The sequence below is a fragment of the Trachinotus anak genome, unplaced genomic scaffold (assembly GCF_046630095.1).
Source record: "Trachinotus anak isolate AG129_WGS33_773 ecotype Australia unplaced genomic scaffold, CSIRO_AGI_Tana_v1 ptg000026l, whole genome shotgun sequence".
Taxonomy (NCBI): domain Eukaryota; kingdom Metazoa; phylum Chordata; class Actinopteri; order Carangiformes; family Carangidae; genus Trachinotus; species Trachinotus anak.
This window is the reverse complement of record NW_027273877.1, coordinates 12,948,756-12,971,302: the sequence shown is the minus strand read 5'-3', so window position 1 is coordinate 12,971,302 and position 22,547 is coordinate 12,948,756. Positions and strand designations below refer to the sequence as shown.

Sequence of the window (22,547 nt, the reverse complement as noted above, 5' to 3'; positions counted from 1 at the left end):
AAGTTTGTTTGTAATTATTGTTACAAGGGTTTAAATAATCCCTATGTGCACAGCTGTAAGGGTTACTGTCAAGTCTGCATCGACCCCATCTGCTCTACATAAGAGCTCAAACCCATAAAATGCTCAGATTGTCACAGGATGTGTCGTTCACTCTCCTGTTTTGCTCGACACAAAGAGGCTAAACCATGTCCTATGAACAAACAGGCTTTTAGTTTCTGTGATCAAGTAAAAAAATGCAAACTATGCTACTACGTTAATATGACCACAGGCAAGGCCAAGCATTGTTGTAGCACATCTAGATGTAGAATCTACAGTGAAACATTGGTGTCTGGTTCTGAAACAGACGATCACCTATGTTACATTCAACCCGTTGCCAGTGAGACCAAACACTTCGGTTTGGTTTTTTATGACTTTGAAACATTTGTCAACGAGAACAACAAACACATCCCCTTTCTAGTGTATGCAAAAACATTGAAAGGTGAAGAGAAGGTGTTTTATGGTCTGGACTGTGTTAAACACTTTCTCCTGTATTTCAGGAGAGTATTTTAATTAGGGGGAGATACACAGACCGATGCATTAAACCCCCCGGGTAAACAGAACAATATATTCGTTGCGGCATTGACCACAGCACACGCACATCTAAAACTGTACAGTTATTTAGTAAAGTTGAAAGAGGGTTCTTTACATCGACACCGATAGTTTAATCTATGTGGTAAAGAAGGGTGAGACGCCTTTAGAGATGGGTAATTATCTAGGGGACTTGACAGATGAACTGGACGGGGATAGCATTCAAGAATTTGTAGCCACGGGTCCAAAGAGCTATGCATACCAAACAAAAAAAGTAGCAATGTGCGTCAAAGGCATCACTCAGACTCAGGAATGCTGTGAGTTGGTAAACTTTGAGAGGGTCAGAGATCTGGTGGAGGGTTACCTGTGTGATTCTGATGAGTGTGATTGATATCCCACAGCACAACATTAGTCGCGATAAAAAGATCTTCGTCTTGAAAAACATCATTTCAGAAAAAGTTTAAAGTGGTGTATGACAAAAGACGTCTCTTTGCTGACAGCACAACTTTGCCTTTTGGATATTGAGTTTGATTTTGTGTTGTTTCATAAAACTTTGCCTTTTGGATAGGCCTACCTAGTTTGATTTTGTGTTATTTTGTTTTAAAAATGTCACACCAGAATGTAATGGAGGAAGTTGATTTTGGGGGAGGGGGGGGGGGAGTACTGAAACTGTGTACATGTCATGAATATTGTACCTGAAAATATTGTGTGGATTTATACTTCCTTTCAACCTATGTACAGTGAGTTGCAAATGTTGAACAAAAAGATTACATTTGTTGAAGGATTGCCAGATTCTTTTTCCTGATCAAAAACATTTGATCATCTTGGACAATGTTTTTTTTCCAAGCCTCTGACCATCCTGATGTAGTTAAAATCTTTACTCAGTATCGGCATCACATACACTGAATTATTATTCTGCTACAAACAGCAGAACTAAACACCAGTCAAATATAAGGCTATAAAGAACAGGAAGTAAATATAAAAACATTATTTACCACACAGAAGGATTTAAAGTTCTGTTAATTAAGGATGAATTAAACCAATGATACTTGTTGACTTATCATTAAGATATATAGACATGCTCATATAAAAAGGCTGGGAGATATGGCTAAAAACCTCATATCTCAACAGGCTTAAGAGAAGCAGTAAATGTGCAATAAAATACAATACTATGAAAATGTAACAGTAACATAATGAGTAGATTTTAACTTCAACTTACTTTTTACTTTTATCTTAAAACATTTTAACTTCTACTACAGTAAAATATTTTTTTGGTTTCTATTCACTGCAGGGGCTGGTTACAAATATTTAGCATATTCAACATTATGAATACGATCATTTAATATATCTTCTATAAAGTATTATTGAATACATCAATAAGATGGAGGATAAAAACAACATGTTCCTCCTGTACAATAATATCTGGTAAAGTTCAGCTGAAGAACATGAGGCTTCAACGTCTGAGTCAAACTCATCTTCAGAGTTCAAGTCATTTTACTGTGAAATTCCCTCTTTGTGAAGCTCAACAAGGAAACTGTTCAGAGCTGAACTTGATGAGCTTTAAGTCCAGAGACACTGATGATGCTCTGTCAGATCCAGAGGAACACACAGGGATGATGGTGGACTGGACTCTGTGTGTGACAGTGGAGCTGTTCTCAGATCAGTTCAGACTGCAGCACTGAGAGTCATCTCCACTTCTTCTGGTTCCTCTGTCAGTCACTGCTGGATCAAGCTCTCCTCTCTACTCTTACCTGTAGAAAGGCTGTGACTCCCATCTGTGTAGAGAAGAAGAAAGCAGAGGAGATGAATCAGTGTTTACAGAGACTCACTTCATCAGTCAGTGATGCAGCAGGGACTTCAGTCCTGTTCAGACCAGATGTGCAGCAGCTGCTTCCTCTCAGCTCTCATGTTAACGTGTTGGAGTGAACACACTGAGCTGGAAGCTCACAGACCTGCAGAGACGTTCAGCATCAAGTCTGTTCACTCTGCACATTTCACTCAGTCCACAGTGGAAACAAAGTGCTGAGTCAGCAACAGGTCAGTGATGGATTCACTCCTGTTACCTGTCAGCTGATGTCACTTTAAACACAGAGTCTCTGTGTGTTGATCAACATGTGAGCTGCTTCTGAAACATCACCTGACTGAACATGGAGGCTGTCACTAAGAGCCAGGGACTGTCAGGCTCCATCACACTGATCTCAGAGCTGTGACACAGATGAAACTGATCAGCTGTTTAGTGTTGAAACCAGAGAACAAACAGTCTCAGATCAGATTGGACAGTTTGATGAATGAGGACACTGTCTCTGTCCATCTGTGAGGCTGTCAGCTGGAATCAGCTTTATTTCCTGTACACATCAACACAACAACAGTCATCTTCACATCAACGCACACACATGTTCACAACAAACTTCTGGCTGCTCTGATTGGCTGACTGTTGTCTCTCTCTCTGTCTTTCTGTCCAATCCTGAAGCCTGTCCCCGTTCTCCTCTCACAGCTTCACTGAGGAAAGCAGCCACTGAGGAGGTTGGAGGTTCACAGGAAACACTGGATCTTTGCTCTGATACTAACTGTGTTTAGTACAATACTGCTGAGAGCAGCATGGACTGACTCCGCCCCTCTACTGACCTCAGAGTCTCCAGTCTACAGTCTGGACTCTCCACGAGACCACGGAGATCCTTCAGGGCTGAATCCTGCAGGTTGTTTTCACTCAGATCCAGTTCTCTCAGATGGGAGGGGTTGGACTTCAGAGCTGAGCCCAGAGAAGAACAGCTGATCTCTGACAACCTGCAGTTCCTCAATCTGAATAAAGAATCAAAGATGCGAGTTTAGGAGACAAAGTTCCTGCTTGAAACCACAAAGAGTCAAACAGACAAAGTAAAAATAGCTCTCATTAATATTCATGACAACATGCTGCTGCTTCAATAAAGACGTAGTGACTCCACCTCTTCAACTCTGCCAGCTCCACCTGTGGCTCCATCTATACAAACTCATGTTGTGCAGATTCTACTAAAGATCCTCAAGTTTTCAAAGACAACAAACATGTCAGGCTGAAGTTTGGAGACATGAGAACAAATGTATAGAAATATATATTCAATTCAGGAGTTGATGGAACGGCAGAGACACAGACACCTGGTGACTGAGCTCAAATATTTAACACAGTCAAACCTACAGGATTTAAAGTGATGAAACAACCTGTTGGAGTCAGTACAAACATCACAGAGCCTTATAAAAGTGTTGGGACCATCAGCTATTGATTATAGATCAGTTATTGTCTGACAGATTCAATGTGTTTCTGTTGGTGTTTTAAAAAGTCATGAGGTGAAAGTTGAAGAGAAACAGTCACTGGACTAAAAGCAGAGAAGAAGAAAACAGACTTTACCATGAAGATCCTCAGTGTGGATCAGTATAATATCAGCCTCATGTCTGCAGCTCAGTGTCAACACAACTTTCACATCACATTCATCTCAGCACAGAAAGAAAACATCGAGTCTGACCTCAGAGTCTCCAGTCTACAGTCTGGACTCTGCAGAAAACCACACAGACCCTTCACTCCTGGATCCTGCAGGTTGTTGAGACTCAGGTCCAGTTCTCTCAGATGGGAGGGGTTGGACTTCAGAGCTGAGACCAGAGAAGAACAGCTGATCTCTGACAACCTGCAGCCCATCAATCTGAAGAAAGAATCAAAGATGTAGATCAATGATCGATAATCAATCAGATTTGTGCTGATCAATGATCTTTGTCTAAACTGAGTAGAGTGACTTTGTCCTTCTGTTATTGTGGATCTTCATCATGTCAGTACAACACAACATTGTCAACAGTTGTGTGTGTTGTGTTACAGATGAAAACACACACACACAGTTTGATCAAACAGACATTAGTCCTGACACTTCACTGAAATCTACTGAAAAAAAGAAGATTGTTTCTTCACTTTCTTTGGACAAATATTAGTTGTGAGGATCTTGTGTATGTTGTTGTGATAAAAATGAATTGACTTGAACAACTAACACTGGACATTTTCTCCAGTGGATTTAGAAAACATGAGTCCTCTGACTGAGAGAAATACGAGTGTGTGAGCTGTGAAGGTTGAACTGAAGTGAACAGACATTATTCATGACAAGTGAGTGAAATGAGCTGAAACTGAAGAATCATTCTCAGTCTGAGAGAAGAACAACTGGAAACATGAGACAACAACTATTTACAATGTCATTCATTCATTCACAGTCAATGGATTCAACTTGTGTGTGAAGCTTCATTAGCTGTGGATTCAAGATATAAGATCTACAACAGTGAACTGACCTCAGAGTCTCCAGTCTACAGTCTGGACTCTGCAGAAAACCACACAGACCCTTCACTCCTGGATCCTGCAGGTCCTGGTTTCTACTCAGGTCCAGTTCTCTCAGATGGGAGGGGTTGGACTTCAGAGCTGAGCCCAGAGAAGAACAGCTGATCTCTGACAAACCGCAGAACCACAATCTGAATAAAGAATCAAAGATGTAGATCAATGATTGATAATCAATCAGATTTGTCCTGATCAATGATCTTTGTCTAAAATGAGTAGAGTGACTTTGTCCTTCTGTTATTGTGGATCTTCATCATGTCAGCCTTCTACACACATCATCCAAATGTCAGCACAACATTCATACAGCTGTTGATGTGAACACAGGTTGATCAGCTGCTGCTGACCTCAGTTCAGTCTGTGATCAGAGGAGAATCAGAGGATTCACGTCTGTTTAGTCTGTTCCCTCTCTGACACTACAGACATCAGCACAGAAACAAAACACTGAGGACGTGAACAAACAGTGAGAACTCAGTCACACTGTTCAGAACAAACATGGTGGAGCAGCTTCAATGTTCCAAAGTCACCAAACAACTGCACAATGTCACATTTACAGGAGGAGGGAAAAGATTAGAGAAAATAGAAGAACTTGTGTTACTGTTGAGAACTAGTGGTGCTTTTTGAACCTCACTAGTTAACCAGTAAGGTCAAATCATCATCTACTTGTGTAACTAGTGAACATTATGACACATTGTGTCAACTAATAGGAGCCGCAATGTCCACTAGTTATACTAGTATGGCTGTTTTTGGCACAACTAGTGAACTAGTGAAGATCAAAATGTTACTAGTTACTAGTAAGAGCCAAAATGCCAACTAGTTACACTAGTTTGGGTCTTTTTTTTAACTTTACTAGTTAACTAGTTACACATATTATCTTACTAGTTAACTAGTAAGGTCCAAAAAGATTCACTAGTCAACTAGTGACATTTTTCTCACATTTTAGGAATTTCCTTGAACTAGTTAAGCCTTGCGCAGCACTAGTAAGCAACTGTGCACAACTAGTGAGACATTTGTTTAACATTTTGGACTTTTTTCACACTAGTTAACATGTTTGCCACACTAGTTGACATTTTCATCTTACTAGTTTGACAAATCTGCTGACTAGTTAACTTGTGCATGTCACTAGTTAACTAGTGAAGTGCAGCAACTGCCATACATGTTAACTAGTGAAATTTCATCACATCACTAGTTACCTAGTGACACAGCTTTGTCAAAGTAGTAAGATGAAAATATAAACTAGTGTGGCAAACATGTTAACTAGTCTGACAAAAAGTCCAACATGTTAAACAAATGTCTCACTAGTTGTGCAACCCCAACCCCAACCCTGACCCTAACCCTGACCCTGACCCTGACCCTAACCCTAACGCTAACAGCAGCTAACACAAGCACAGGGCTGCTGCCCAACAACTAGCAGCTAGCTATACTAGCCACATTTAATATGAGCTGAGCTAGCAGCTAGCTACAACGCCCCTGCTTAACATTTCAGCTGCAGGCTCTTTACTGGATGTTGAATCTCTCTGTGATTGTGGAACATTTCTCTGCTTCCTCCTCCAGTATTTGTTCTTCTTCATTCTTCTCTGCTCCACCTTTCTCCTTCTCTCTCTGCTGCTGCTTCAAACCAATGTGAACAGTGAACACACACGTTCCCTGATAACACCAACACGTCTCTGATGACTCTGTACCAGCCCCACTTCACAGCTCTTATTGGTCAGCAGCTGACCAATCACAGTTCAAGGCACACCGGGGTTGTACCACCTGAGGAGGGGCCGCTCATTTACCCCCCTACTGCAAATATAGACTTGGTAGCGTCTGACGTGCTGGGAGAGACAAGAGGCTGCGAGGCTCAGTTCAGGCTGCAGGATGGTGCAGCGAGGTAGACCACTTTAATATAACACAATATTATTAGTCTACACAATAATCAGTCCGGCACCGGCCCCAAAATGGTATTCTCCTGACCCTCCACATCACCACTCTGCTCCTGGTCTCATCTTCCTTCTTTCTCTTCACTGGCTGATTTTTTAAATCCTCACACAGAAATCCTGAAAATGAACCAACCAATGAAAAACTGGAACTTCACAGATTTGAACTGAATATAAAACTACAACAGCTCCAGTCAGTGAACTGACCTCAGAGTCTCCAGTCTACAGTTTGGACTCTCCAGTCCAGCACACAGCTGCTTCACTGCTGAATCCTCCAGGTCCCAGTTTTCACTGAGGTTCAGGTGTCTCAGATGGGAGGGGTTGGACTTCAGAGCTGAGGACACGACTTCACAGTGAGTCTCTGAGAGTCCACAATTAACAAGTCTGTGATGAGAGAAAATATAAAATGTGTTAGAATAAAATCAGACAGTTTGTAATAAAAGACACTGAAGTTAAAATGCATCTGATGAGAAAAGATGATGATGTGATGAACATCTGCTCTTTACATCTGTGGCTCAGCTCATCTGATCTGATTGTGTTTGACATGAAACAATAATTCTCATCACTCTCTCTCAGACCTGCAGAGTTTCATGGGAATCTTTGTTGTGCAGATGAAGGAGGGAAAATGATGTTACATTTCTGCTTCCATCATATGATTTGATCCAGAGTCAGAATCTTGTTGAGAAAAACAGTTTTATTCTCCAGTGTTTTTAAACTGACTCCAGATTGCTTGGCTCTGCTGCCTCTCTGTAGAAGTCAACACACACCACTGCATAAAACACATCTGGCTCATTGTGGTGAATCAGTGGCAGCGCCCACGTTGATCCATGAACAAACTGTCCTCAGTAAAACACTAGTGATCAACACTTAATGGACTCTACAGTTACAACCTGGAAGTGTGTGTGTGTGTATGTGTATGTGTGTGTGTCTGTGTGTGTGTGTGTGTGTGTGTGTGTGTGTGTGAAGGTCAACTCAGTCAACAGTTCAATCTAATATCTGTTTGCTGCCTGGTTTTCACAGAAGGTCCTCACAGAAACATGACACTGAGCTCTGGTGTGTAGAAGAAGACTGAATCCTCCCATTCTGCTCTGATAGATTCACACCTGTGTTCTTGGCTGAAGCTGAACATTTCCTGATACGACTCTCCTCTACAGCAACAAGAGAGAAAACACCTGGGACTTTCTGTCTCATTCAACACAATCTATGGAAAGACTTTAAAGCTCCACCATGACACTTGAAAAAACACAAGTTCATTCTTCAACATGAAAAGTTCAATAATCAATAAAGCTCAGCCTTGATCAGTTCAACACACTCAGGGGTTTACATCTCCACTCTTGGTCTGCTTTGACCAGTTGAGTCATTTCACTGATGTGATGACTTTTCTCTGCTTGTGCAGCTGTCACACCTGAGGACATTTATCAGACTGCACAGCTGGAGACACTACTGTTTTCTCATATGCAGGTGTCCTCCCCAACACCTGGAAACACCTGGAAACACACTCTGAGGTGTGAGATCAGTGGAGCTGCTTTAATTAGTTTGATCAGGTTTGAATTAAACCAAAAAGACTCAAAACAACACAGAACATTAACAAATCAATCCAATCATTATTACAAATAAACAAAACAAGTGTTTTTATGAACTTAACAGCAACTATCACAACCAACTGAAACATCTACATTTTGGTGCTCACAGCATTTACAACACCTGCAGAAAAAAACACAACTGACCTTTGATTGTTTCAAAGTAAAACTAAGAATAATGAGAATAAATGAAAACTGTGTTTATCTGAATTTGACTCAACTACTGATCTAATCTACTGATTGATAATTATATTGATCATGTCTGGACTCACCGAGCCTTCCTGCAGTTCCTCACAGCTGGGATCAGTCTCCTTCGTCCTTCCTCTGATGTGTTGTACTTCTCCAGATCCAACTCATCCAGAACCTCCTCTGACATCTGCAGCATGTAGGCCAGAGCTGAGCAGTGGATCACAGAGAGTTTCTTCTTTGATCTGGTCTCTGACTTCAGGAACTCTTGGATCTCCTGATGAACTGAGTGGTCCTTCATCTCCATCAGACAGTGGAAGATGTTGATGCTTCTGTCAGGAGAGATTTCATCACTGTTCATCTTCTTCAGGTTGTTGATGGTTCTTGGGATGGTTTCTGGACTGTTCTTTCTCTGACCCAGCAGACCTCCTAAGAGTGTTTGGTTGGACTCCAGAGAGAGACCATAAAGGAAGCGAACAAACAGGTCCAGGTGACCATTTTTACTTCTGAGGGATTTTTCCATGGCTGCCCTCAGGAAGGCATCCAGAGATGGATGATGATTATCATGGCTACCAAAAAATTTTGAAATCTTCTCAAAAAAAGAGGTTGAGTCTCTGTGTTTGTATTCATGTCCCAGGAAGTTCTCCAGAACCTCTTTGTTCCTGTTGGTGTAACAGTGGAACATGTAGACTGCAGCCAGAAACTCCTGAATGCTCAGATGAACAAAGCAGTAGACTGTTTTCTGGAAGATCACACTCTCTCTTTTGAAGATCTCAGTACAGAGTCCTGAGTACACCGAGGCCTCTGTGACATCCAGACCACACTGCTCCAGGTCTTCTTGGTAGAACATGATGTTTCCTTTCTCCAGATGTTCAAACGCCAGCCTCCCCTGCTTCAGAAGAACTTCCCTGTCAGCCTCCATCAGCTCCTGTGGACTCGTCTCATGTCCCTCATCATACTTGAGCTTCTTCCTCTTTGTCTGAACCAGCAGGAAGTGTGAGAACAGGTCAGTCAGGGTCTGGGGCAGCTCTCCTCTCTGCTCTGTAGTCAACATGTGCTCCAGAACTGTAGCAGTGATCCAGCAGAAGACTGGGACTTGACACATGATGTGGAGGCTCCTGGACTTCTTGATGTGTGAGATGGTTCTGCTGGACAGCTCTTCATCACTGGACCTCCTCCTGAAGTACTCCTCCTTCTGGGCGTCAGTGAAGCCTCGTACCTCTGTTACCCTGTCAACACATGTAGGAGGGATCTGATTGGCTGCTGCAGGTCTGGAAGTTATCCAGACCAGAGCTGAGGGAAGCAGGTTCCCCTGGATGAGGTTTGTCAGCAGCAGGTTGACTGATGACGTCTGTGTGACATCAGACACAACCTCCCTGTTGTTGAAATCCAGTGAAAGTCTGCTTTCATCCAGGCCGTCCAAGATGAACAGAATTTTACAGACAGCCAGCTGCTCTGCTGAGACCTTCTGTAATGTTGGATGGAAAACATGGAGCAGCCTGAGAAGACTGTACTGCTGCTCTCTGATCAGGTTCAGCTCCCTGAATGAAAGCAGAACCAGCAGACTGACATCTTGGTTCTCCAAGCCCTCTGCCCAGTCCAGACTGAACTTCTGCACTGAGAAGGTTTTTCCAACGCCAGCAACGCCGTTGGTCAGAACCACTCTGATGTGTGTTTGTTGGTCAGGTAAGGCTTTAAAGATGTCGTGGCACTTGATTGGAGTGTCATGGAGAGTCTTCATCTTGGAAGCTGTCTCCAGCTGCCTCACCTCATGTTGGGTATTAACCTCTTCACTCTGTCCCTCTGTGATGTAGAGCTCAGTGTAGATCCTGTTGAGGAGGGTTCCACTTCCTGTTCCATCACTTCCTTCAGTCACACGTTCACATCTGCTCCTCAGACTGATCTTATGTTGATCTAAAACCTCTTGCAGACCACTATCTGCTGAAAGAGAAGAGACAATGTCAGACTGAAGACAGAGAATCTGAGAATCTGCTGATTATTTTCATCAGCTACAGAAAAACTAAAGAGCTGCAAAGAAAAGCTTTTTAATGTTGTGCTTTTTAGAATCATCTGAAATGTCAGTGCTGTGTGATAGAACAACTGACACTGGAGAAAACAACAGGTCCTGGTTTCAGAAATGAAGACATCAGCAGACACATGTTCAGTCTCACTTTGTACAGTGCTGCTCTGACTGGCTGTCTGCAGTCCAGGTCTGGTTCTGGGTCTTTGTCCACACTGGGGACAGGAGGGGTCTCCTGAAGACCCAGACTGGTCCCAGTATGAGGTGAAGCACTGTCTGCAGAACCAGTGTTCACAGCTGGTAGAGACTGGATCCTTCAGGACGTCCTGACACAGAGCACAGCAGGACAGCTGCTCCTCCACAGAGACACCACTCCTCTTCCTCCCTCTGTGAAGACATGTCTTCATCACTAACATGTCACAGTCAAATATGTCTAATAACTGAATCATCTTCAGCTCAGTTTACAGTAGAAACTGTCTCTTACTGTGAGTCTGAGGGTCCAGGTTCAGGACCGGAGTGTGGATGATGATCTTTGGACTGGTCACTCTTCATAGACAGACAGCTGGATCCTGGAGACTCTGCTCTCAGTCTGTGGTTCTGACCTCTGCAAACACAAACATGTTTTTATTCATATCACATGGATCACTGATCAATTCTCTGATGACAGAGTCATTGTGGGAACTCTCAGCTGACGTCCTGCAGTGACGTCACCATCCAGCAGCGCACACTGTACTGAAGGATGGAAGCAACACAGCAGCATCCAGAAACAACACTGTTGTGTCAGTCAGTCATTAAATGTGTCCAGTCTCCAGCTGTTGATGACCTGTCTCACATCAGCTCTAAAGAAGCAGAGTGATACAAAGGTAAGATGAGAGGATCAGATGTCTGTGACCCCGACACTGCCACTGCCACAAATGAAGACAAAACAACATCCTGACTAAAACTAATGGCTGCTGATGTGTCTGCTCTTCTTCTCCATATTGATTCTTTCTCTGGATTTCAGCTTCATTTCACACAAGGAGGCCTGTGTGTTTCTACATGACTGTGACAACAGCAAACACCACATCCTGCTGCAGGCTTCATCTGACCATCACACAACTTCACTGACAAACACACAGTTTGTCAGAGTTACATCTGCACAGATATCAGTGATGGTAAAGACAGTCTTGTGTGTAATTAAAGGGTCATTCTGCTGTTATTCTACATGTTTGTTCTTGACAACAAACCCCATGAAAAGAGCCAAACCAACAGTGTGTGAGTTCGTCTCTCAACACTTTGTGACTTCCCTCCTCTGTCAGTGGCTCTCAGCTCTGAGCCCATTGGTTCCTTCTGAAGACTTAGGACCTATTTTAACCATCTAGGCACATGGAGCCAGAGCATTTAGGACGTGTCCTCATCCACATTTGTTAGTTTAACAGTGGACAAACAGTCACAGCACCAGGCACATGCTTCAAAAGGGTTGTAATTAGTCTCTTCATTCATCATGGGTTTGGACATAACATCTAATAAACCAATCAGAGAGCTCTCTCCCATCCCCTCTAAAAACCAGGTGCACCTGCACCTCGGTGGATTTCTCTGATAACTGTGGATTCAGCAGGTAGTAAGACAGAGCTCTTCTCTGCAGAGGAAACTGCTGGTGTGCAGAGTGAAAGTGTGCGAGCAGACGTCTACAGCTACAGCAGGATTCCACCAAACAGGCCCGGCTGAAAAATATTCACCTGAAGCTGCAATGCATGTTTTTGTTCCCTCACTTTAATATTTTACAGCCTCAGCTGAAACTGAATAAAATGAGATAGAGATGAGTCGACAATGCTCCTGACCTCACCTCATTTTAACACCAACACACACTAGACACCAATACACACACTAGTCGAGAGGCAGCAAGTCCTCGTACCTTCTACTTCTTTTGCAAAGTATTAGTGTGTTTTCCTAATTTTTTACATCCTTATTCTGCGTTGTTGTGTCATCTGACATTGGAGAACATCATGTCTGTGAGGCAGGACCGCCTTTCTTTACAGCGTACCAGACATGGAGATAAACATCCCATACCAGCTGAGCTGAAGGTGAGGTATTGAGGATGCAGAGCAGTAGCAAAACTAAAGGCTAAGCTAAAGGCTAGGAGATGGAGATTTAAGCCTTTTCTACCATTGATTCTTGTGGGGAACATCAACTCCCTGGCTATCAAGTGTGATGAGCTGGAGGCAATAGTGATGAACCAGTGAGCATATCTTGAGAGTCGTCTCGTGTTTCACAGAGACCTGGTTAAACGACAACATTCCAACCGCTGTGTGGAAGTTCCCAGCTTCACTGAAGTGACAGCGACAGAGACACCAGAGCATGTAAGATAAGATAATAAGATAATAAATACTTTATTTATCCAGATAGGGAAATTCACAGTTATCCAGCTTATTCGTGTATTTAGTTAAATTAAGATTGAGTCAGTGTGATGATCCACTGTCTCTGTCTGAGGTGTTGAACAGTATGATGAACAGAGGATTTCCTGAACCTCTCAGTCCTGCAGCAGAGAGATGAGTGAGTCCAGACTCCTCCAGTCACAGACTCAGCCTTTAGAACCAGCAGGTCCAGTCTCCTTGTGTTCTGGTCTGACCTGCTGCTGCTCCAGCAGACCACAGCAGAGAAGAGGACTCTCTCCACCACTGACTGATAAAACATGTGCAGCATTTCACTGCAGACGTCAAAGCACCTGAGCTTCCTCAGGAAAAAGAGCTGGCTCCGCCCCTTCCTGTAGATGGCATCTGTGTTCAGGGACCAGTCCAGTTTACTGTCCAGGTGGACACCTAGGTATTTATAAGTGTGCTCCACTTCAATGTCCTTCCCTCTAATGTTGACTGGCTGAAGTGTGGGTCTAGACCTGTGAAAGTCAGTGACCATCTCCTTGGTCTTGGAGGTTCAGAGGGAGGCACTTCTTGTGGCTCCATTCACTGAAGGCCATCATCAGATTTCTGTTCTCTCCTTCCTGTCCATTCCTGATACACATCACAACAGCTGTGTTATCAGAGTATTTCTGGATGTGGACACTCAGAGTTGTATTTACAGTCTGCTGTATACAGGATCCACAGGACCGGAGCAATGAACAGTAGCTGAGGAGCTACTGGCTAACTTCTTCCTCTCCTAAAGCCCCTCTGGTATTTATCTACAGATCCTTTATTTTCTATATAATAACTTCACCTTTCATTGATCATTTCCTCCATTATTCTGCAGATGTTAGATGTTAAAGTCACTGGTCTATGATTTCCTGGGTTTGTCTCTTCCTGGTTTGTGTATTGGAGTTATGACAGCTTCCTTCCAGCTTTGTGGCAGTTTCTCGCTCTCCCACACTTTATGATCTAACTCCAATAAAAGCTCCTTGGATGATTGACTGAGATGGTTCATCATTAACTAACAAACTTGATCTTTGCCTGGTGCTGACATCTTGGTTTTCTTGAGAGATGGGTTCAGCTCTGTCTTTGTAAATGGTTTATTTAGTCGATCATCTGTGTCTTCTTCATGCTGTAATAACTCTTCATCCTCTGCTCTTGTAGTTTCTCTTCCTCTGTTCCCCTCTTCACTGATATTGTCACAACTGTGGATTTGAACTAAAGTTTTTCTCACCATCTCTGCTTTCTCTTCATCTTTTACTGCTGTTACTTCTCCTTCATTTCAAACTGGATTCCCATGTTCTCTTTTAACCTCATTCATTCTTCTCATCATTCTCCACATTTTATCCATATCTGTTTCCCACTGAATTGACAAAATGACCTCCACAATTACTTCTTTGCATTTTTATGGTTCTCCTTACATTTGCTTTTATGTTCAATAAGCTTCTGAAAACTCTGATTCCTTCTCAACATTTTAAAAGCTTTATTTCCAGCCACTAGTGTAAAATCTCAGGCTGATTCTTCTGTTACTTCTGTCATTGAAGCTACTAGGTTTTTATTTTGTTATTCTCCATGAATTCTACATCACCATTCTCTCATTTACTGTTTTATTACTTTACAATCAGCGGCCCATATTACATAGAGCCTGAAATCTGTATAAACAGCTGACAAATATCTAGTTTGATGTTAAAGAGGCTCAGTCATTTCCTCCAACAGCTGCTCACTGTAGTTTGGATCAAACTAACTGTGGAGAGTGAAGCTCCGACATGTGAAGCTCATCATTCAGGCTGTAAAATGATCCTGCAAAGTGTGGTCAACTCTGTTAGATCCCAGCTCATCCAGGTTCACCAACACACTGCTCTCTTCTTCTGTGGCTGCTTCTCTGCTCCACCACGGCCCTTTAATTACTGACATCTTTACATCTCTGTCATGTTCATCAGCTGCAGCAAAAATATGCACAAGAAAAAAGTCAAACTCTTCTTTGTTGGGATCATTTCACAAGAAACCAGCTCCTCAGCAGTCACTGTTAATACACTGATAAACATGCGGATAAAATTGTTGGTACCTTTCTATTAAAGAAAGAAAAACCCTCAATGGTCACTGAAATAACTTGAAACTGACAAATATTTTGTTGCACAACCTTTTGAGGCAATCACTGCAATCAAGCGATTCCTGTAACTCTCAATGAGTCTTCTGCACCTGTCAGCAGGTATTTTGACCCACTCCTCATGAGCAAACTGCTCCAGCTGTCTCAGGTTTGAAGGGTGCCTTCTCCAGACTGCATGTTTCAGCTCCTTCCACAGATGTTCAATAAGATTTATATCAGGGCTCATCGAAGGCCACTTCAGAATAGTCCAATGTTTTGTTCTTAGCCATTCTTGGGTGTTTTTAGCTGTGTGTTTTGGGTCATTATCCTGTTGGAGGACCCATGACCTGCGACTGAGACCAAGCTTTCTGCCACTGGGCAGCACATTTCACTCCAGAATGCCTTGATAGTCTTGAGATTTCATTGTACCCTGCACAGATTCAAGACACCCTGTGCCAGAAGCAGCAAAGCAGCCCCAGAACATAACCGAGCCTCCTCCATGTTTCACAGTAGGTACAGTGTTCTTTTCTTTGTATGCTTCATTTTTGCATCTGTGAAGAGCTGATGTGACTTGCCAAAAAGCTCAATTTTTGTCTCATCTGTCCAGTGGACATTCTCCCAGAAGCTTTGTGGCTTGTCAATATGCATTTTGGCAAATTCCAATCTCGCCTTTTTATGATTTGCTTTCAACAGTGGTGTCCTCGGTCGTCTTCCATTAAGTCCACTTTGGCTCAAACAGCGAGGGATGGTGCGATCTGACACTGATGTGAAGTTGTTCTGGCCTCTTTGGTTACCATTCATATTATCCGTCTCTTCAATTTGTCCTAAATTTTCCTCTTGCGGCCACGTCCAGGGAGGCTGGCTACAGTCCCATGGACCTTAAAATGAATAATATGCGCAACTGTAGTCACAGGGACATCAAGCTGCTTGGAGATGGTCTTATAGCCTTTACCTTTAACATGCACTCTCAACTCTCTCCTTGGCTTTCTGTGGTCCATGTTCGGTGTGGTACACACCATGATACCAAACAGCACAGTGACTACTTTTCAGCCTTTAAATAGGCAGACTGGCTGATTACAAGTTTGAAGACACCTGTGATGCTAATTACAGGACCTTAGTTTAACACGTCCCTATTTTTGTCCAGGCCAGTTTCATTAGTTTGTTTTTTAAAATGATTCTGTTGAACCACAATTCAAAAACAAATGTCTGATTTTCATTAGTTAATTTTCAGTAAATTTTTATGTATTATTCCTTTTGTCAGTTTCAAATTATATCAGTGACTATTTAGGGTTTTTCTTTCTTTAATGGAAAGGTACCAACAACTTTGTCCATGTGTGTATGTCAGAGGAACCAGGGGAAGTTATTTTCTGTGACACTACAGCAGCTGTTACAGGAAGTGACATCACTGCAGGAGCTCAACACACTAAACACTGTTACAGAGACAGTTTGGAGGTTCACAGGTTTGTAGCAGGTCTCTTACTGTGAGTCTGAGGGTCCAGGTTCAGGACTGAAAGCTGGAGGATCACCTCTGGACCGGTGACTCTTCACAGACAGACAGCTGGGTCCTGGAGACTCTGCTCTGTCCTCCTCTTCCTCCACACAATCACTCATCTTCAGGACTTCAGTCAGTCTGAGAGGGAAACCAGTAACACTGACTGTGAGCTCACACACACAAGAGTCAGGACAAACAAGCTGCTCAAGAGACACACACACACACACACACACACACACACACACACACACACACACACACACACACACACACACACAGGTTTTCCTCTCAGTGTCTCTGTGTGGACAGAAGTTCACTGTGACTCTTCTTCCCTCCACAGTCCACAGGGACAAACTGACTCAGAGACTGTGACAGTAAAATAATAATAATGTTGTGTTAACACTCACCTGCCTCAGCCTTCAGTTTCCCTCCTTCTGCTCCGTCCACTTCAAATGGCGTCTGAGCTCACCTGCACTTTGCACCTTCAGCTGCTCCTCCCCTCTGCAGCTACAGGAAGTCACATGACTCTGTGTGTGTGTGTGTGTGTGTGTGTGTGTGTGTGTGTGTGTGTGTGTGTGTGTGTGTGTCTGTGTGTGTGTGTGTGTGTGTGTGTGTGTGTGTGTGTGTGTGTGTGTTGTATGACAGCTGTTGAACATGGTCTGGAGTCTTGGACTTTGGTTTATTTCCTGTCTGATAAGATTGGGATCTGTCCTTGAATGAAGTCCAGCTCTAGCTCTCAGGTAAACAGTCTCTTTTTCCACAGAGTAGATTTCCTCTACAACGTCCAGCCATCATCTTGACCTCAGAGCAGGGGTCGGCAAGTTTGGCCTCAGGCCAGTTTTTTTCTCAGCCATTCGATAGCAGGTCAGAACGTAATCAAATGCTAATGTAAGAAATTGATTGATAAAATATTCAACTGGAATTTACTTTGTCACTGTTCATGTCAGTCTGAAGGATTAACTGAACTGGTGTCTATTTCAGTGCTCTGTCAAGAGAACCACAGAAACTGAACTTCATCAGAACTTTTCAGAATAAAAGCTCTTGATTCACCTTGAAATAAAGCACTGCAAAAGAAAAAAATTATCTTTCTTTCTTTCTTTTTCTCACCATGTTGTCAACTGTTATACACAACAAACTACACAAAAACAAACACCTAAAGTCAGTGGTAAACCCTGAAAGAATCAGAGGAGACTCCCTGGACAAAGATTTCAGCTCCTTCCTGAATAAATATGAGGGAAAGCAGCTGTTTCAATGTGTCTTCCAGTCATGGAAATACCTTCTTTCACACCATGTATACAGTTTATTCAATGAACAAACAGATCAATGAACAAACTGTTGAAACAACACGTCACGTTATCTTGTACATCACGAACCTGTCTCATTATTTCACTAACGAGTCTCATTATAACCACAAACTGATTCATCTCAGCAACCACTGACCTGACTTCATGTAGCTGAGGTTTCCTAGCAACAGCTGTCATCCATCCATCATCCCTCCATCAGGTGAGTGAAGGGTGGGGGTCTGCAGCAGTGCTCAGTGATATGAGGGAGGATGAAGTCAGAGGAGCTTTAATGGTGGACAGGTGTTTATTGTCCTTCTTGTTGCCATCTCTTGTCGTCCATGTGTTGTGTTCTTCTTCGTTGGTGGATGCATTTTAACATGAAGCTCAGTCAGTTCCCTTGGAATGGAATGTGATGGGACATGAAATGACCTTGTTTGTCCACATGGTGGCAGCGATGCAGCATTTTTGTTGTTTGCAAAGAGCCATGAAACCACAGGAGGAGTGAGTCAAAGTCAGACTGATGATGAGGTTTATCTTCATCACACATCTGTCCCTGGAAGCTTCTTTCCACCAGTGGACAAACTAAATGAACTGGTCTGAGTGTTGTTGATCCCAGTCAACCAGTACACAACCAGTGTGGCTCATCAGCTGAGTTCACCGCTGACGACAAAGAGAGCTGCTGTCTGAAATTAAAGAGCGACACACACACGTCCAACCTCTTGGTAACACACTTCACCACATCATCCACAGGATCTCACAACCCCACTGTCACAGTGTGGACAACAAGTCAGCACAACTGACCAACACAGACAGCAGAGTGTGGCTCCGAAACACTGTTTGTTGAACTGTGATTAGAGTATTGATGTCAGTAGCTCAGATGGAAAGTAGTGGGGACAAATCCTGTAGTGTCGTTACCACTCACACACACACACACACACACACACACACACACACACACACACACACACACACACACACAGTGCTGTGAAAGCAGAGGCCACAGTGTCTTAAATGAGCCTCGACCCGGTGCAGTCTACTTGCTGTAATCCCGTCTTAACAATAAGAACACAGAGTGTTTTTGCACCAGTTGTTCTTCTAAAAAAGATGTTCGTCATCATGATTTCACTAAATGCTCACTGGGTTTTGATTGCACCTCTCAGAAACCTCCTGCATCTTCCTCCAGGCTTCTACCTGATCTCTCCATCTGAGTTTGAACGCTTCTCCTTGTCCCCACCCGCTACCTGGTGGAGCCTCGCCGTCTGCTCGAGGTTCCTCTTCATTCAGGCACCTCCACCCAACGCAGGCCGCTGCATGACGGAGCTTCACCTGCTCATGGGTGCCCACTCTCTGAGTCTGTTCATTTGACTGTGGAAAGTCTTCATGTCTGACAGCGCTCAGGAGTTTCTGTCACCTCCGTTCTTGTAGAGACGCCAGACGAGACAGTGAGGACGCAGGTAACGTGTCTTTCAGAGGCTCAGCATCTTCAAACATGCACGTGCCATCGGCTGAGGGAACACTACACGTCCAGATGCAGTGTTCTGTTTGATGTGCTGCTGCTGATGTGCTGTCTGCCTGTTGTTACACACACACCTTGTTTGTGGCTGACTGTGTGGACGTGACCTTTGCCTGCTGCCTGTGTGTTATGGAGCGTGCTTTGCTGAATGATGAGAGTGAGTGCTGGAGAGACAGAGGAGAGAGTGGGTTCAAACTAGGACGTAGAAGAATCAGACGTACATTTGATGCCTTCATTGTGGTTGTATTTGCACCGTGTGCTGCCTCTCCTCACTGGTACATCAGCTTTCTGCTCCCGTCGTCATCAGACAAACCCACATCAACAAGTTGGCAGCTGCAGCAGCGTTTACCAAACGTCATCCCATTGCACGATTTGTACAACCCCCCTGTGAACGCAGCCAGCTGTGTCCTGATGTGACTCAACAGTGGCTGCAGGTCTCATATGACGTGTAGAGTGTGTGACCACCGTGACGCTGTGTTTCCTTACAGGAGTCCTTCAGGATATCCAGAGGTGACTGGAAGGTGACCAGATGTGAGTATCAGCCGCTCACTGCTCCCTCTGAGGCTCTGTCCTTGATCATAGATGCTACAAACACGGCTCTCAGCTCCTTTTAAATATGAGGAGGGGCTGCACTGACACTTTCTGAACTGAATGTTCTGAAAATCTTTTTATAGATACCCCATCAGGCCAAATGTTTAACACTAGTGATAAATATTCACTAGAAATATGAACTCAAGCTTCACTTACCAGCTTTTGCCAGGGTTTGAAGCTGCATCATGCCTCAGCTGTGACCACCAGCAGATGTGGAACCTGTGTGTCTTCAGAGATGGTCTTTGGGGTCAGATATAATTGGGCCTGATTAGGCAATTATTATTCATTTTCTGTTAATTGTGATGGAAAGTAGTGACTGGAAAGAGTCTCACCTTGGATATTAACGTGATCAATATTTATAAGTCAGAACATTTTAGTTACAAGAACTCCTACATGTTATGTACGGGGCTCCTATTTCCCCCCAAAAATCCATTTTGGTCAAACTTAAAACCTGAAGGTGAACATGGACACAGTCCATCTTAAAGCTGTAGCCATGGTGATGTAAGCTGTGTGTAATATGAACGGTGTTGCTCATGGGCAAAGCAAGTTTATTTAGACACAAGGCAATTCAAAGTGCTTCACAGAAGCACGGACATATATTAAAACAGAACGTTAAGAAGACATTGAAATAGCATTTAAAAAATAATTAGAATAAATAGAAACATTTTAATAAGTCACGTGACAATTACATAAAATCAGGTAAGAAACTTACACCATTTTAAATAAAGAGCTGCAGTGATAGAAGATGTTGAAAACACGGCACAAGATTAAACAGATGTGGCGTGTGTAATTTATTGGTGAGCTGCAGCAAACAGATGTTTGAAGCTCTGATGGAAATGAGCTGACAGCAGATCTCAGGTGTTCAGGAAGCTTGTTCCACAGGTGAGGAGCAGAGACACTCAAAGCTGCTTCACTCTGCTTGGTTCTGATTCTTGGAACAGTGAGTGAACCTGTTCCAGATCACCCGAGGGTCTGATGCTTCACATCGTATAAGTAGAGCTGAGATGTGTCTGAGCCCAGGACCGTTTAGTGCTTTATAGACAAGAAGGAGGATTTTAAAATGCATGTAGTGATGTTTCCATGGAGACTGATCACCAACTGTGCTGCTCCCCTCAGTTCTCCAGAGCTGTTCGCCTCTTTTAGCTCATGGCTGTGCTGGCACATGAACTCTGCTCTTATTAACTTGTATCCAGGTGAGAGGTGGCACATGTGTCTAACAGCTGTGTCGCTGACAGCTGTGGAGTCAACACACAGTGATGTGTCGTACTGTCTTTCTGTTGTGTCTCCTCACAGAGAACTGACTGATCCATGTGTATGAAGCGTTCTGCAGTCCTGTAGCCATGACCACTACTGTCCCCTGGCCCCTCCCCTCACTGACTGACTCCCCCACAAATCCTCACAGCATGGTCACAGCCGTTTTACCCAAAGCTACATGAAGGACATTCCTGCCATGTGACCACTGCCATGAAGCATCAACACCAGCATCAAAGCAGCGTCTCACGTCGGCCGTAGATGCCTCCTGTGGAAGCTGTTGGACTCACACGGTGACCAGGCCTACATCGCTCTGCCAGGCTTCATCACCGCCAGGCTTCTCATGTGGAAACGGTTTGTCCGCTCTGCTGCGCATCTCACTGGCCTCCATCCCCCCACGAGGACGTACAGCTGGAAGGACTGGGTGGGGGGACTTCAATAATGAAGATGAAAATATTTTGTAACAGCATTTTATGTGATTTGTGCCTGTTTTTCTTGATTTGAACTTCAGACTTATGGTATGGAGCCCATTTCTGCCAGGGAAAGGAAAAAAAATCAGATGAAAAGGTAGGCATGATATTAAAACAAAATATGAAAACAAAAAAAACCAAACATTTTTCAAGTCAAACTAGTGAGATACTGAGTCATGATTGAGACACTAAGTTAAAATTGACTCTGACTTTTATAAGTCAATGTCATGCCCAAGGAATTCTTTTTTTTTCTGAATTCATGAGCTACTAATTATTTTTTTTGTAAAAATTTTAAGTCAGTATTTATTCTCTCTTTTTTTGTTATTTTCTCATTTTCTTGTTTATCTCAATTTTGACGTAGAGTTTTTTCATAAGTCATTATCTTTACTTGGTGATATTTTAAGTTAAAAGTTATATTTCTGCTCCAGACACAAATGTTTGACTTGGTGTCTCATAATTTGGTGTGACATTATCATCAAGTCATCTCTCAGTTTGATCCAGCATCATAAATTGTTCTTTTACATCAACAGCTTATTACTTAGTACCACCATCATTTTGACTATTTAAATCTCATACTTCACCAAGTTTAACTCCTTAATATTATTATAATTTCGACTCAAATGACTTGTACCTAGTATCTCATAATTGTTAATATCGTTTTCAAGATGAGCATTTTTATTTGGATCAAAATTTTGACTAAGTGAGCATTTTTATTTTTGACATTCCTCCTTACATTTTTTTTTTTTTGGCATAAATTAGCTTCTATACTTTTCAGATAAACAGTCAAGGGAAGATGTTTGTAATGATTCCCCAGAAGAGAAAAAAAACTGATGTTGTTTTATGTATGTTGAATCACACTGTTATTTGCTTTTTTT

General features: G+C 42.9%; 1 protein-coding gene across 2 annotated transcripts in view; it reads right to left on the bottom strand.

Annotated features, from left to right (window-relative positions):
• LOC139609617 (protein NLRC3-like) overlaps positions 1-22,547 on the bottom strand; it is a 165,607-nt gene that overhangs the window by 72,184 nt on the left and 70,876 nt on the right. Inside the window, exons 3-10 of one of the 2 annotated variants that reach the window (XM_071464469.1) lie at positions 11,093-11,212; positions 10,760-10,995; positions 8,675-10,529; positions 7,030-7,206; positions 4,864-5,040; positions 4,062-4,235; positions 3,193-3,366; positions 1,431-2,342 (exon numbers count right to left, since the gene is read on the bottom strand). The exons of the other annotated variant lie outside the window; for it this stretch is intronic. Of the exons in view, the coding sequence (XP_071320570.1) occupies positions 2,315-2,342; positions 3,193-3,366; positions 4,062-4,235; positions 4,864-5,040; positions 7,030-7,206; positions 8,675-10,529; positions 10,760-10,995; positions 11,093-11,212 (2,941 nt within the window). The 3' untranslated portion in view covers positions 1,431-2,314. Of the gene's footprint in view, positions 1-1,430; positions 2,343-3,192; positions 3,367-4,061; positions 4,236-4,863; positions 5,041-7,029; positions 7,207-8,674; positions 10,530-10,759; positions 10,996-11,092; positions 11,213-22,547 lie in introns of those variants that run through there. 2 annotated transcript variants of the gene reach the window in all.